Below are 16,418 nucleotides of genomic sequence, written 5' to 3' on the forward strand. Positions count from 1 at the left end.
GTTGAGGCACAACAATTAGTTAAATGTTGAGTAGGGTATTCGTTTCCTTAGAAACTTTCTCCTACCAACCGTTAGTTCCAAAAATTACATTTTATAAGTCATAAAATAAATGGTACAAAACTTCATAACCGTTAACTTCGGCTATATACAGTATGTACATGTCATTGAAAAATGTTTAAAATTCATAGGTCAAATAATAACTATAAGTCATAATGTATATCTTTGAACTTTGTCTCATTCAGGTAGGTACAAAAATATTTTTTTCCTATTTACAGATTTGATATTTCAGTCTATATGACACTTGTAAAAAGTCAAGTGTAAATAAAACAGATCAAGCCCTCTAAATTGATCGAATATTAATATTCACAGTGGCAGAGTCAGTACCGAATTCATTTTCTAAATTCAGTGTATAAAGTCCGCCATCATTCTTCTGGACATCCATGATGATAAGAGTGGTTAGATCTTCACTAGTTTCAATATGGAATCTGCCTTGCTGTTCCTGACTAGTAATTTTTTCCCCTTTGCAGTACCATGTTACTTCAGGAGCAGGTTCACCCGAAAAGGCACAGGATACTGTGAGAACCTTTCCTTCATCAATGCTGATATCAGATGGAAGAGCTTCAATTTTGGGTGGTACTCCTTTGCAAAATGTGAAAGTAAGTTTCAAGTTAGTTCTTAATGAAAATAACTATCTCCCTGCATCAGAGATATTCTAAGTTGGGGTCGGCAACCTACGGCACGCATGCCAAACACGGCACGCAAGCCGATTTTGAGTGGCACGCTGCTGCCTGCTGCGGTCGCAGCCCCACTCAGCCCCCCCTGCCCACCGCTCTCCCCTGCGGGAGCAGGAGGCAGAAGCTTGGTCCTGCGGCAGCCAAGCTTCCCCTCACCCCCGCTTCTTCCCCCAGCGTGGTGCTTTCCTGTCCCTCCTCCTCTCCTTCCCTGCGCTGATCAGCTGATGGCCCTTGCGAGGGGGAGGGGGAGGGAGAGGAGTGGCAGCGTGCTCGCTGCTCCGTAGAGGAGGCAGAGAAGAAGTAGGGTTGGGGCCTTGGGGAAGGGGGTGGAACAGGGCATATCCCTTCCAGCCCCCTGCCATGAGCCGCTCAGGGCAGGGGGCTGGGAGCACCCCCACGAGCCGAGCACCCCAGCCCTGACCCCTGAACCCCCCCCCCCACACACCCAGCCTTCTGCCCTGCACCTCCACCCCCCCAGCCCTCTGCCCTGACCCCTGAACTCCCCCCCACACACCCAGCCTTCTGCCCTGCACCTCCGCCCCCCCAGCCCTCTGCCCTGACTCCTGAACTCCCCCCCACACCCAGCCTTCTGTCCTGCACCCCCACACACCCCCAGCCCTCTGCCCTGACCCCCAGGGCTGCCCAGAGGGGGGGGGCAAGTGGGGCAATTTGCCCCAGGCCCCGGGCCCTGCAGAGGCCCCCATGAGAATATAGTATTCTATAATATTGCAACTTTTTTTTATGGAAGGGGCACCCGAAATTGCTTTGCCCCAGGCCCCCTGAATCCTCTGGGTGGTCCTGCTGACCTCTGAACCCCCCCCACACCCAGCCTTGTGTCCTACACCCCCCACATACCCCAGCCCTCTGTCCTGACCCCTGAACCCCCCCACACCCCCACTGCCCTCTGCCCTGACCCCTGAACCCCCCCACATCCAGCCTTCTGCCCTGCACCCCCACACCCCCAACCCTCTGCCCTGACCCCTGAACCTCCCCTACACACTCAGCCTTCTGCCCTGCACCCCCACAGCCCCCATCCCTCTGCCCTGACCACTGAACCCCCCCTACACACCCAGCCTTCTGCCCTGCACCCTCCACACACACTCAGCCCTCTGCCCTGACCCCTGAACCCCCCCCCAGGTCTGGGGTCCCGACTGCCGGCCCCTTGCCAGCCGGCGTCCCGGCTGCAGGCCCCGCTCAGCCCGCTGCCGGCCTAGGTGAACAGAACCCCAGGCCGGCAGCGAGCTGAGCAGGCTGGAGGCGTAAGATCAGCATTTTAATTTAATTTTAAATGAAGGTTCTTAAACATTTTGAAAACCTTGTTTACTCTACATACAACAATAGTTTAGTTATATAATATAGACTTATAGACAGAGACCTTCTAAAAAACGTTAAAATGTATTATTGGCACGCGAAACCTTAAATTAAAGTGAATAAATGAAGACTCGGCACATCACTTCTGAAAGGTTGTCTACCCCTGTTCTAAGTACTACTCCCAGGTATTTGATATTCTAATTCTACCAGTAATTTTATTGCTCACCTCTCAAACCAGATGTAATCATTCTACTAGTTGAACTCCCCAGTTGTGTCAGACTAGATTTTTCCATAATACTGCTGGAGCTCATCTCTACAAAGGATTCTTTCATGGAAGAGGCCATGCTTTGGGCAGACATGCTTGCAAATTTCATTTCAGTCATGCCGCTACTGCTGAACGAAGCCTCTTGTTTAGAAGCAGACATTTGAAATGACTTAGAAGAGAAACTTTCCTGCATGCTTGCATCACCACTTGTCCTCAATACTACCTCTTTTGGAGGTTCTTCAATTAGAGCTGTGGAGCATAGCAAACATAAAAGGAAAAAGCTATGTCATATCATTAACTGGTGAAGTAATGTCATCCTATGTTGACTTCATAGAAGGGAGAAAAGAGTATGCTTACTTTTTGAAGGAAAACTTCAATGGACCATAAAAATGTTTCCAATTACTTGATCCAACATGGCTAAATCACTAATAATAATTTATATATGAAATAATGAAGCAGGAAGCAGACATTTATGACATGTATGAACAAAAGAAAATTACAGCTGCAGCCAGAGATATAATTCTGCTGCTTTTTAAAGAAGTTTAGCATTTTTTTCTGGCAGTGGGTATTTTGATTTGGTTTTTGATTCCTTTTCAGACTAATCAGAAAATGCCACCCAAAATGTACCTAAAAAGAGCTATGGGAACTCCTTGCTATTCCTTCAGTCTCTAGCTGCAGCTCTTATTTGCCAATTTTAAGACATATCATCAGATAGCAATTCCTGTCAGATTTATCACTAGAATCATAGAGCAAGGGATTATGCATTTGCCTAGTTCATATCAGTAGAAATTCTGAAACATTTTCAGGTACTTTTAAATACTGTTTTATAATTTCTCTTTGTTTGACCTACATATTCTGGTTAAATGAATTGTTCTGTAGTCATCTAACAAGTAGTAAATATCACAGCTGCTTTCTCTTTAACATAAGCACAAACATACAGCAACAGCAAAAATACAATAACCCCTTGATTCCAGGAATCAAGATATTCTTGAACTGCCAGCAAAACAATTTAATTCAAGTACTAGTAATTCAATACATTTTTAATGGTAGAGTAATATGCTTTTTTTTTTTAATGAACTGCTTTGATGTTCGATGAAACAGTGATCACCAGCACCCAGGGGTTAATGGCAAGATCACAGTTAAGAATGTTCACTGCTTGCTATTGACACTCATCTGGTAGGAAACTGAACACTCTTAAATAGGTGTTAAAATAGCATAAAAGATCCCCCATATTTGTAAAATATAAATTATATTGTACAACAAAAATAGAAATGTGTTAAAACGCGTAAGTCAACACTACTCTACAGATTTTGTTGCATCTAATTCTACCAGGCAAGAGTTCTAGTAATTCAAAACAACAAGAATTAAACAACAAACTTACGGAGTACAGTCAGGGATGCTGTAGCAGAGCATTGTCCATGGTAATTTTTAGCTTTGACTGTGTATTTTCCACTGTCACTCACTGTAGCATTTAGAATATTAAGAGAATATATAGTATTGGAGCGATTTACATTGATTTTGGATGACATAGCAATCTGAGGGGGGAAAAATATTTTTGATTATGATCAATTTTAACAAGAATTTTGAATGCAATTTTTAAAGCTAATATGTAAGTGATTACTTACTGGTTGGTTATTCTTAAACCACTCAATTTCAGGAGAAGGATCCCCAGAGATTTCACAAGTCAACAATACATCTTGTCCTTCATCAATGTTTTGAGATTTGGGCTGTGTGATGAAGGCTGGTGCATTTGAGCGCTCAGTAGAAAAGGTCATATCAAACTGGCATCTGACAATGCCTTGGTCTGTTTTACCTTCACAGGTAAGTATTCCTTCATCTTTATGACTAGCTTTTTTGATGGTTAGAGTGTGATCATTTCCAGATACACCATATCTGTAATCTTCTGAGTTAGGTAGCTCCATTCCATTCAGCACCCATTTCACTTCAGATGCACCATCAATGTTAGCTTTCACAGTAACTTTCTGGCCGTCAGACACAGTCATTTTAGTGGAAGAAGCTTTAATTTCTGCATGTGATCTTTTGGCTTCTTCAGAAACTGCTGACTTTTTAATAATTTCTTCTTGGACCACTTCTTTTTCCTGAGTTGTGTCTGCTGATTTCTTCTGGGTAGAAATTTTAAGTGCCTCAGCCTCTTTCTCAACTGATTTAGACTTTTCAGTCATGCTTGACACTTGGGAATGGATACTTTTAAAAACTTGGCCAACAAATTGGAAGTTAGTTTTAGATACACCACCTTCCCCAGTGATTTCACAGGTATATTCACCTTGATCAGACTCTGTAAGGTTATGGATTTTGAGTTCATAGGTGCCATCTGCTGAATAATGAAACATGAAATGGCTGTCTTCTTTCAGTTTGTTGCCATCTTTATACCAGGATACTTCTCTGACACTTAAGATACTGCTTTCAGCTGCACAGGAAAACCTTACCTTATCTCCACAAGCTTCCACTTTCAGCTGCTGAGTTATCTTGGGAGGAGCAGCAGTTGGTAACTGCACTTTCTCCACTGGAGTTGTCCTGCTTTCTGCTGCTGATTTAGCTTTTGCATGAGCAGTAGGTGGTTCAGGGGATTTTACACGTTTAGGTGATTTAACTGGCTCTGGAGACTTCACACGAGGCTCAGGAGATTTGACTTTTGGGGGTGATGTAACTGCTTTTTCAGGAACCCTTGCTCTTTGTACAGTCAAAGTAAAGGGTGCTTCCTGTCTTCCTTCAGAGTTTTCTACCACCAAAATGTAACTTCCTTCATCTGATGTCTGGACAGAAGAAATCTCAAAAGTAGATTTGTATTGTGTTCGTGTGACTTGGAAGCGCCTGGAAGAAACAATGGCTTGACCTGCACGTAACCACGTTACTGTTGGTGTTGGTTCACCATCAATGTCACAAGAAAATCTTGCAGTCTCCCCTTCAGAGACAGTGATTGATCGTGGTTTTGTTAATATTGTTGCTGGAAGAGTGGTCTTAAACTTCTTGAGTGAAGCCCTTTCCTCCAATGATTTTTCTTCAGCTGCAGTGATTTTCTTTTCAGCAGAAGCATAGCGTTCGAATGATGAGAGTGATTCTCTTGTCTCTGTCATTTCTGATTTGACCTCTCTGACTGAAGAACTAGCCTCTATTGCAGATGTTTTCTTAAAAGAGGAAACAGCATAAGCCTCTGTCTTTGTCAAGTCAGGAAAAATGGATCTTGGTACTTCCTCATCTCTGCGCTGGGAAGAGTAGGTAGTATAATCTCCTCCCGTAACATCTAATGTCGCATAGTCAGAACATTCTCCTTTGTAATTTGTGCATACAACACGATATGTTCCACTGTCATCAATATGGCAGTCAAGAATCTCCAAGGTTAACACACCACTGGTATTAGTGAAATGTATCTTACTGCTCTCTTGGATTTCAATACCATTATGGTACCATTTCACTTCAGCTGTTGGTTTTGACTGGACGTTTAGAATGAACCTGGTATTATGATTGCACGGCACACGATGAGAGCGCATTCTCAGAGTGATGCGAGGGGTGTGATCCAAGGTGAAAGGCTGCTGAGTCAGAACTTCGTATTTCCTTTCCATTGTTTTCTGAGTTTTCAAAGCAGCTTTCATGGAGTCATACCTGGAGAAGATATCAAATCTGGCCATCCTTTCAAATCGAGAGAGTGACCTTTCACTAGTTACCGGGCTTGGTGAGCGTGGCCGAGTTCTCTCTGGCGTAGGGGATCTCCTTTCAGTTTCTTCCGCAGGGCGTGAACGGGGCCGAATTAATTCAGATACTGGGCGCATTAATTCAATGTAAGTTGGAGAAAGAGATCTTCTCCTCCTTAATAGCCTTGAGGGTGGTGAAAATTCCCTGTGAACATGTTCCACCATTTTTATTTCTTCTTCTTCTTCTGATGTAATCTCAGTTATTTCTCTCTGTCTCCTCCTCACTCTGCTCTCTTCCTCCTGTGCCATACGCTCAAGCTCACTCTTGTATTCAGAGAGTCGCTGAGTTGTGATAACTGGACGAAGCAATTCTTCATCCTCTCTCTCATCCATTATTCTCTGTCTTTGCTTTGGTGGCCTATAGACAGCCCTGTCATGGCGTTGACGAAGTTCTGCATAACTTGCTCCAGTTTCAGCTTTAGATGGGATGTGATAGGTTGAGTACCTCAGCTCTCTTTTTCTGGCTTCCTCTGTACTGACCTGCTCCCCTGCTGAAGAATAACGAAGGGCAGACAGCTCAAAACGTGGAGGGCTTCTGCTTGGTGGTGAAGCAGAAAAGCCTAACTCAAGTTCTTCTTCAAGACGCAGTCTTTCCTCTTCAATTCTCTTCATGGCTAAATAGTCATGAGTAGGTAGGAGTAATTCCTCATCTGACAGGTCACTGAGTGATCGCCTTCTTGGTCTGTAATAAAGCTCATAATCAGGAGATGGTGTTCTGCGGCGTGCTGGTCTCACAGTTTCAAGGTCATCTTGTGACAGCTTTGGTATGCGCCATTTAGGTTTATACTGATCAGAAATGCGTGGGAGTGGCATCACATAGAACTGCTCCCATCTAGAAAGGCGAATGCGCTTTGGCCGTTTCTGAACAATTCTGTCTAGTTTTCCTGGCATTTCATACTGGTCTCGCAGCTTCTTGTACCACTTCATATCTGACATAGGCACAAACTGTTTAATGGTCTGATCTTCCTCAAGAGCAGTGCGTACATGCCTGCGAGGCTCTGGTATCTCATACGGCATGCGAAGTCTCCTTTCTTCCTTTATTTCTTCCTTCTGAATTTCATATACGCCTTTAACAGTCTTAGTACTCACTGCTGGCTTATACAGGATGGCAGCTTCTCTTAGAGCTTCCTGTGCTGCTTGTGTTAGTGGAACAGTTTCAGTCCCAGAAAGGATTTCTGCCATTCTTAGTGTCTTGTCAATTTGTTTTTGTACATGCTTTTCCCGCTCTTCTTCTGTCTTGTACTCGTGCTTGACATATGTCAAGCGTTCTACTTTCAGGTAAGCCTGACAACTTGAAGATCCAGCATTGTTTGTAGCAGTAACTCTATAATAACCACTGTCTTCTGGTAAAGTATCTCTGATGTGCAAAGCATAATAGTCCAAACCTTCATAAACAACTTCAATGTTGGGACCACATGACAGAGGTTGACCATCTTTCTCCCATTTCAATGTTGGTTTTGGTACACCAGATATCCTTATCTCAAAGCACACACTTTGGCCTTCTTGGCACTCTGCATTTGCTAATAGTCTTTTGAACATTGGTCTTAATGTGGTGTCTGCTGGAGGTGGGTGTGGAATTACAGTCAGCTTAGCTTTGCAACTGTCTTCACCATATTTGTTGCGTGCCAAAATACTATATTCAGCATCATCATCCTCAGTAAGATTATGGATGGTAAGTTGATAAAGACCTTTGTCAGATTCAAAAGCATATTTCCTATCATCATCACCTGGTTTAATTTTCTGACCTGATTTGAACCATGTTACTCGAGGTTCTGGGTGGACGGTTATAGTTACTCCAAACCTGACATGTTCACCAACATAGGCAGTGTGGTTATACAGAGGCAAAGTAAATTCTGGTGGCCTCTCTAGAAGTCTCATAGTATCCACTCGGCGTTTCACTTTCTTAACTGTTCTGTATCTATAATACTCAGAAACTTCTCTCACACCTTTAACAAATAGCTCTGCATAGGAACTATCTTCACCATAGTCATTTACTACCTTGCACCTATAGGTACCATCATCTGATTTAGTAATGTCTTTAACATACATGGTTGCCACTCCTTCCTGGTAGCTGATTTCATACTTCCCATTGTTCTCCAGTTGCCTGATACCAAAGTACCAAGTCACTTGTGTGGACTGATCGTAATTTTCAATCTTACATGTGTATTTCGCATGCCCTCCTTCTTCTACAACAGCATGCATTATCTGCCCAGAAATGGGGCCAATGTCAATTGATGCAACTTTTACTTTTGCAACTGTAACCCCTTTCTGAGATCTAATTGCACCACCACAGGAAATGCGAGCTACTGACACAACCATATTCCATTCTTTCTTCACCAGGGTCTGGTAGTACCGCCTATGTCTTAATGTCTTGATGACTTTAGTGCTGATCTTTTCCGTCCTCTGTTTCAGCCATGGATGACTAAGTGCTTCTGCAGCAGTCATACGACCCTTCCTTTCTTTTACTAGTAGGCGATCAATGAAGTCCATGGCCTCAATACTTATATCTTTGAATGCTTCATCATCAAAGTTGTATTCAGCACTGATGATATTTTCAATAGTCTGTTGGTTTGTTTCAGCAATGAAAGGATTAATACCACTTAGAAGTATATATACTAGGGCACCAAGTGACCACATGTCAGTAGCTGTGCTGACCACATCATGTTGATGTACTTCAGGTCCATAATATTCAGGAGAAGTAAACTGAAGTCTAAAGTTGTCACCAGGCTTCAGCTGTCTAGCCTGACCAAACTCAATAATTTTAATTATGGAGCTTCTTCTTGTGAAGTAAATGATATTCTCTGGCCTGATATCAAAATGTCCAATGTTATGACTGTGTAAGAATTCAAGTGCTTCACAGACCTGGTGTACATAGTTTACTATTTCTCTTTCACTCAGTTCAAATGAGGTTGTACTAATTCTTTCGAAGATGTCAACTCCAGATATGAACTCAAAGATCATGACTAATTCTTCTAGGCTTTCAAATGATTCGTGAAGATACAAGATATTTCTATGCCTAGCAATGTTTAGGATGGAAATCTCTTTCTTTACTAAAACTTGGTCAGCTCCCTTTATTTTAAAAAATTTGGCCAGGAAGGTCTTCTTGGAAACTGTTTCAACACAGCGGTGGACAATTCCAAAATGCCCACGCCCAAGCTCTTCAGCAATCATATATTTGTCATAGAGTTCCTTTGTGGAAGAGTGAGATGCTTTAACTGTGGTGACTTCTCTGGTCTCATCAACTTCTTCATCATAGTTCAGCATTCTTGTCTTATCTTCCTGTGTTATAATTGGCTCTGTAGGTTCAGAAGGCTGACTTTGCCCAAATTTATTTTCTGCAATTACACGGAACTGGTAGCTTGTCTTGCCAAATAGGTTTACCACAGTGTATCGGGTATCACGAGCTTGTGCAACACGAATCCATCTCTCTGCTGTAGTAGCACGTTTCTCAATGATGTAGTTTGTGACTCTGCTTCCACCATCAGTTGCTGGAGCAGTCCAGATCAAGTTGACTGAATCCCTTGAAATGTCACTTACTTTCAGACCCCTTGGTGGATCAGGTACATCAGCCACATCTAATTCAACTGTTTTTTGATCAATGCCAAATCTATTTTTAGCACAAACAATGTAGAAACCTGCATCTTTTCTGTCCACACCATTTGGAAAAACTAGAGAGGTGAATGATCTTGTAACAATAACTTGGTAGTGTCCATTGTTATCAATGAGATCTTGTCCTTTCTGCCATGTAATCACTGGATCCGGCTTGCCACTGAATGGAATCTTGATGCTGACCACTTCACCTCGGAGAGCATGAACAGCTCCCATACCTTCAAGATTTTTGGGCAAGTGAATCTTAGCAGGAACTGTAGCAGAAAGAAAGAAAGATCCCATCAGTACAAACAGTATTTTAACTAAAACACAGCAGGAGTATTCTAAACTTTGGAAAGTTAAATAAGAATTTGACTAAAGCATCAAAACACTTTATTCACCTTCAACATCCAAAGAGGCAGTGCCAGACACAGATCCTCCCTGATTGGTAGCTCTAACTTGGTAGACAGTGGCATCATCATCTGTTGCATTTGTAATGACCAGCTGGTGATATCCACCTTTAAATTCTTGTATCTTAACCTTTTCACCATCTGGCAAGATCTCTTTACCCTGTCTAAACCATTTAACAATAGGCTTAGGATGACCAGTGACTTTGCAAACAAATGTGGCAGTGGCTCTGAATTTCACATTCAAGTTTCTTAGTTCTTCCTTGAAATGTGGTGCTTGAATTAGTACATCAGATTTTGGAATGACTGATTGTGATACTTCACTCCATTCACTTTCACCGCCTAGATTTTCACATTTTACACGGAATTCATATTCAAGGCCTTCAACAAGACTTTTCACAGAATAGACTGTTTCGTGAATTTCTTCTGTTGTTACTGCAATCCATTTGTTTTGTTTCTTTTCACGTTTCTCGAGGTAGTAATTTCTGATCTTTGCACCTCCATCACTGGCCGGTGGTTTCCAGGACACAACACAAGAGTCCTTTGTAACAGCAGTTACTACTGGTTGACTAGGTTGCCCTGGTTTTTCTGTAAAGAATAAAAAGATTCAAAACGTTAAATGAAGTTAGCTTAGTAATTTGCAGGTATATGTAAACTCGTATTTTGGTGCACGCTTACCAAATGGACTTTTGATAACAACAATTGATGAAACCTCTAGTGCTTTGCTAATGCCATATGTATTCTGAGCAGACACACGGAAATAATAGCCTGCATTTTCAGTTAGGTTAACAATTCTGCATGTTGTGCCTGAAATGCTTGAAGATACCAGTTGCCACTCTGTGCCTTCCTTAGCTTCACATTTCTCTACCACATAGTTTGTTATCAAAGCACCTCCATCATCCTCAGGTGGCTTCCAGCTGATTACCACAGAATTTTTCAGTAGGGCTTCCACAACAATGGGCCCTGTTGGTTTATCTGGTTTATCTATAAAAGGAAAGCATAGTATTTTAGTTATCTGCCAGTAAATATTTTAGAGAATATTATTCAACAGAATTATAAGAAATAGATTTAATACCTTGAATTTCCACATTAAGTACAGTGTCAACTGTTCCAAATATGTTGCTTAGTTGCACTTTATACTTCCCAGCATGGGTCTTATGCTGGACATTCTTAATGACAAGATGAGTATAATGCTCAGTGTTCTCAATAGTAACATTTTCTGAGTCTCTCAAAGGTTTCTTGTCATGGAACCAAGTGATAGCCGGTACTGGGCGACCAATGTACACAATATGGAGGCGAAGGGTGCCACCCACACCTGCATAATATTTCTCTTTCAGTGGGAAGCCTGGGTGGAACTGAGGAGGAGCCTGCAAGAGTAGCTTGCCAGTAGTTTCAATCTCCCCGACATCATTGGTAGCCATGCAAGTGTAGACACCTTCATCTTCTTGTTCTTCTGTTATTACAGTCAGTGTATGGGTGCGTCCATCTGATGACATTCTGTATTTTCGGCTTTGTACCAGTTCTTTGCCAAAACGATACCATTTAATGTCAGGAAGAGGTCTCCCAACAATCTGGCATGTCAACTGAGCTGCTTCACCCAGTTTAGTTGTAACATCCTTCATTGCTTGTCTTATGCCTGGTGCTTCTCCAGCTGTAACATTGAAAGGTTAAAGATAAGAAAATTATTAAATGTTCCTCCACTATTACTTTATTTATACACATCCTTCACTTATACCTGTCACCAGTTTACATTTAAACTTGCAGGCTTATTCTTTAAAACCATATAGCCAATATATAATGTTCATGAGCACAACATAGTTTACCAGGACATAAAATATCATTTAATCTGTCACATAAATCATAGTGACTAGGATAGGACATTTAAACTTACATGTTAGTTTAGTCTTTACTGTCATAGCTGTTCTTCGAGGTCTGCTGACTCCAGTCTCATTTTCTGCAAAAACCCTGAATTCATATTCTGTAGCCTCCAGTAAACCTCCCACTGTGAATTGTCTGTCTTTGATACGTTCTTTATTGCACTTTTTCCATGCGCTATCTCCAGACTGACGATATTCAATCCAGTATCCCAGGATATCTTTTCCACCATCACATTCAGGCCGTTCCCATTCTAAAGTAATGCTATCCTTAGATATAGAAGTGATCTCAATTTCTCCAGGTTGACTTGGTTTGTCTATAAATTACAGAGTATTTACACAAGTTAAATTTCACTTCTCTAAGAACTTCACTAAATTGCTCTCCAAAATGTCAACTAATTCGAACAGTTTCTTACCGAATGGATCTTTGCACACCACTGGTTCAGAAGCAGGGCTTGGTTCACTCTCACCAATGTCATTTTGGGCAATGATGCGGAACTGATATTCAGCATCTGGAACAAGTCCTGTGACTGTGAACATTGTAGTTGTGATTTGAGTCTTGTTATGCCTGACCCATTTCTCTGTAGATGTCTCTTTACGCTCAACGTAGTAGCCAGTGACACGAGAACCACCATCATCTTTAGGTCTGGACCAGAATAAGCTAACAGAGCTCTTTGTGACATCAAGTACTTCTGGTGGATTGTTGGGAGGCTCTGGAGGATCTGTTAAAAATAACAGAATAACCATGTATTTTTAAAGCTCTTTTGTGTGTATGTGATTGTACTTTTACACACATAAGACATGATAATTAAAACAGGAATTTTATTGTACAAAAATCTACTCACTCAAAGGTGTCTTTGGTACAACTGGTTCTTCAGATTTCAGGGACTTGCTAATACCAAACTGGTTTTCAGCAGAAACACGGAAGTGATACTCTACATTTTCTTTGAGCCCTTTCACGACTAATGATGTTCCCCTCACTCTGGAATCAACTGTGTACCAGGCAGCCTTAGGTACTTCTCGCCTCTCAATGATGTAACCAATAATATCTGCACCACCATCGTCCGTAGGAGGTCTCCAGCTTACTCTGACTGAGCGAGTCTGTATGTCATCGTATTCAAGTGGCCCTTCAGGTGGATTTGGAATGCCAATCACTCTGACCTGTATATAAACAGCCTTCTTTGCACATTTGTTTTCAAGTGCCAAATCATAGGTACCAGAATCTTCTCTTTCTGCATCTTTGATCACAAGTTCAGTGTGTGTCTCAGAAGTTGCTATCATTGCTCTCTTGCTGATGTCAAGGCCTTCTTTAGTCCATTTGCATATCGGTATGGGCTTACCCTTAATTGGTACTGTAAGCCTGATCACTCCACCTTGTCTCACAAACAGACCTTCCTGGTATTTTTCAAGTTCACAATCAGGATATTCTGAAAATAAACCCAACATGTTATGTTACATCTATTTTACAGATATTTTGTTATGTCTGTTTTATGCAAAAAAATTGCTTATGTCTGTTTTCAGCAAGAACTAAGACCTAAAACATCTTACCAAGCATTTCTGTTACTTTGACTGTTCCTGGCACATCAGCAGGTTCTCCAGGCCCACCAGCATTACAGGCCATCACACGGAATCTATACTCTGCGCCTTGTGGTAGATGTGTCAAGGTGTATTCATGTATTTTGGTTGGAGTGGTATTACATTTGGTCCATTCAAACTGATCAACCTTTTGCATTTCAATCAAGTAGCCAGTGACTTTAGAACCTCCTTCCTCTTCTGGTGGACTCCAGGCCAGGGACACTGATGTTCTTGTAGTATCAGTAACTCTTGGGTTCTGAGGTTTACCTGGGGGAGCTGGAATAGAAGATCAGATAGCAGGTAAATATATTTTAAGATAGTTCTACGTTTAGTTTGAATATTTAAAAGGCAAAACAAAATGTTAACATACACCATTTGATAAGTATTTAGTAATGGTGATGTTTACACAGGAAACTAATGAATAAAACAGATTTTTAAAATATTCTTTGTATATTTAATTAAAATATCTGCTGCAGTACATTAAGCTATCCAGATGAAAAATTTTAGTTTGTTAAACATAACAGCAGGTCTTATCAGTGACATTCCCCTCTGCCTCAAATGTTCTTTTCTCCATGTAGGAAATTATTTACCAATTGGATCCATAGCCACAGCAGGTTTGGAAGGACGGCTTGGTTTGCCTGTGCCTCTGGCATTGATAGCTGTGACACGGTGTTCATATTCTAATCCTTCAATCAGTCCAGTGGAGCGATAACGTGTCATAGTCACTGGAATTTTATTTACACGGACCCATCTATCTGCTCTGACTTCTTTGCGTTCCACAATGTAACCAGAGATCTGTGAGCCACCATCATCTTCTGGTGGATGCCAAATAAGTGTCATGCCTTCGCGAGAGACATCAGACACTTGTAGAGTGTCAGGAGGACCAGGAAGACCTGTAATAAAAAGACACAGAATTAAGAAAGAAAATATGAGAATGCATTTACAAATGTTGCTTTCTGGGGACAAATCCATAATACATACTACCTAGCACCTGTAGTGCTTTTCATCACCAGATCACAAAGCACTTCACAAAGGAGAAAGCTGAGGCTGAGAGAGGTGAAGCGATTTCCCTAAGCTGACCCAGCAGGCCAGTGCGTAGACCTGGGAGTAGAACCTAGGTCTCCAGAGTCATAGTCCAATACTCTATCCAGAGCATGTATATTATGCATATACAGGGCAACATATTAGTTTTAGATGTGGCATTTTTCTCCACAAGTATAACATGATTAGTACACATGAGAGTATAGCATGTTATTTGGGAAAAGGAAATAATAGGATTTATTCTAGGTGATCTAGCCCTGTTTGTATTAATATATAGGCACATGTAAATTGTTCTCCATTTTTAAATGTAGAGAATTGGAGAAAATGTAGACTTACTGATTCTACTCTTGCATTCTATAATGTCAGACTGAAGGTATGATCCAATTCCAAAGCGGTTTGTAGCAGCCACACGGAACACATATTCAGAACTTTCAATGAGTCTAGTGAACTTAAAGGTTGTCCTTGTTACAGATTCGGAAACTGGTAGCCATCCAGGACGGTGTGCATCACGCTGCTCCACCACATAACCACTCAGTGCAGCTCCACCATCCAGCTCAGGTTGTTCCCAGGAGATGGTAACAGAAGTTGAATCAATATCATCAATTCTGATAGGTCCAGTAGGTGGTCCAGGTTTGTCTAGGAAAAATTAAAAAGAACATAAGTTACTGTTTAAAAAAGAAGCTAGGTTGCCATTGTGACAAATTTCATGATGAAGAAAGAAGGATTGTGGACAATCATATCTTAATAATAAATCCTTACCAAGAATGATAACTTTTATAGTCTCAACAGCAGTTCCAGTCGTGTTCTTCAGTTCAAGTGTGTACTCCCCAGTGTCATGTATTGTGGTCTCACGCACACTTAATTTAGCTACTTTGGCTTCAGTTTCAATCTTGGTGCGTTCTGATTCTCTTAGCTTAGAACCAGCGAAGAACCAAGATACAGCTGGAGGTGGTCGGCCACCAATTGGAATAGCTAACTCTATGGGTCTGCCAGCTGGCACATGAACTGTCTTTTGAGTTATTCCAGCAAGGTCAATTGTGGGTAACACTATTAAAAAAACAAAACAAAACCTTTTTAATATCCATTTTGTAAATAAAATATCACACATTTTGAATAGTCCTCAACCTATCCTTTTAACTATTATACCTACCTTTTTGGTCTTGTACAGTTACTGCTGTGACAATCTCTCTTGGTTCCGACACACCCTTCTGATTTTGTGCTCTGACTCTGAACAAATACTGTTCACCTTCATTTAGTGAGATGATTGTGTGCTCAAAGACTGTAGGCTTCAGTGTCACAACCTTCATCCACTTTTCTGTTCCAGCTTTGCTGGCCTCAATAACATAGCCAGTCAGTCTGCTGCCACCATCATGCTGTGGTTTCTCCCATGCAAGAGTTACAGTTGATTTAGTGATGTCAACTACCTCCAGTTTCTGAGGCACCATAGGAACATCCGACACCAGTACTGCATCAGATGTTTCACAAGGTTCACCAATACCATAAATATTTTCTGGCAGCACTCTGAAATAATACATAGCTCCTTCTATAAGTCCAGTAAGTCTATAAAATGTTTTGCTGCATTTGGTAGTTACTGTCTTGTATGCTCTCATGGTAGCCTCACGTTTCTCAATTATATAATTGTTAACTGGTGCTCCACCATCAATAGTAGGAATTTCCCAAGTAATCGTCACGGAATCTTTCGACACTTCCTTAACTCTCACTGTGGCAGATGGGCCAGGTGTATCTAAATGCAAAATCAAAACGAATTAGTTCCTATTTGCTCTTTTCCTGATTTGGGTAATTACTGAATTTACTGAAGCAAAGAAATCAGGATTTGGACTTCATAGATGAACTCATCCTTTAGGCCTGGTCCACACTACCCCCCCCACTTCGGACTAAGGTACGCAAATTCA

The 16,418-nt window shown here is 41.5% G+C and overlaps 1 protein-coding gene across 1 annotated transcript in view; it reads right to left on the minus strand.

The window, feature by feature from the left end:
* Positions 1-304: 304 nt before the first annotated feature.
* Positions 305-16,418, minus strand: part of TTN (titin) — a 309,203-nt gene continuing 293,089 nt past the window's right edge. Inside the window, exons 301-315 of the mRNA XM_065413700.1 lie at positions 15,656-16,249; positions 15,265-15,552; positions 14,842-15,141; positions 14,055-14,357; positions 13,438-13,740; positions 12,735-13,316; positions 12,306-12,611; positions 11,907-12,206; positions 11,091-11,666; positions 10,694-10,999; positions 10,010-10,603; positions 3,936-9,883; positions 3,692-3,845; positions 2,272-2,559; positions 305-639 (exon numbers count right to left, since the gene is read on the minus strand). Of these exons, the coding sequence (XP_065269772.1) occupies positions 341-639; positions 2,272-2,559; positions 3,692-3,845; positions 3,936-9,883; positions 10,010-10,603; positions 10,694-10,999; positions 11,091-11,666; positions 11,907-12,206; positions 12,306-12,611; positions 12,735-13,316; positions 13,438-13,740; positions 14,055-14,357; positions 14,842-15,141; positions 15,265-15,552; positions 15,656-16,249 (11,141 nt within the window). The 3' untranslated portion in view covers positions 305-340. The remainder of the gene's footprint in view (positions 640-2,271; positions 2,560-3,691; positions 3,846-3,935; positions 9,884-10,009; positions 10,604-10,693; positions 11,000-11,090; positions 11,667-11,906; positions 12,207-12,305; positions 12,612-12,734; positions 13,317-13,437; positions 13,741-14,054; positions 14,358-14,841; positions 15,142-15,264; positions 15,553-15,655; positions 16,250-16,418) is intronic.

This window comes from Emys orbicularis, chromosome 11 (genome assembly GCF_028017835.1).
Source record: "Emys orbicularis isolate rEmyOrb1 chromosome 11, rEmyOrb1.hap1, whole genome shotgun sequence".
In the NCBI taxonomy this organism is placed as follows: Eukaryota; Metazoa; Chordata; order Testudines; family Emydidae; genus Emys; species Emys orbicularis.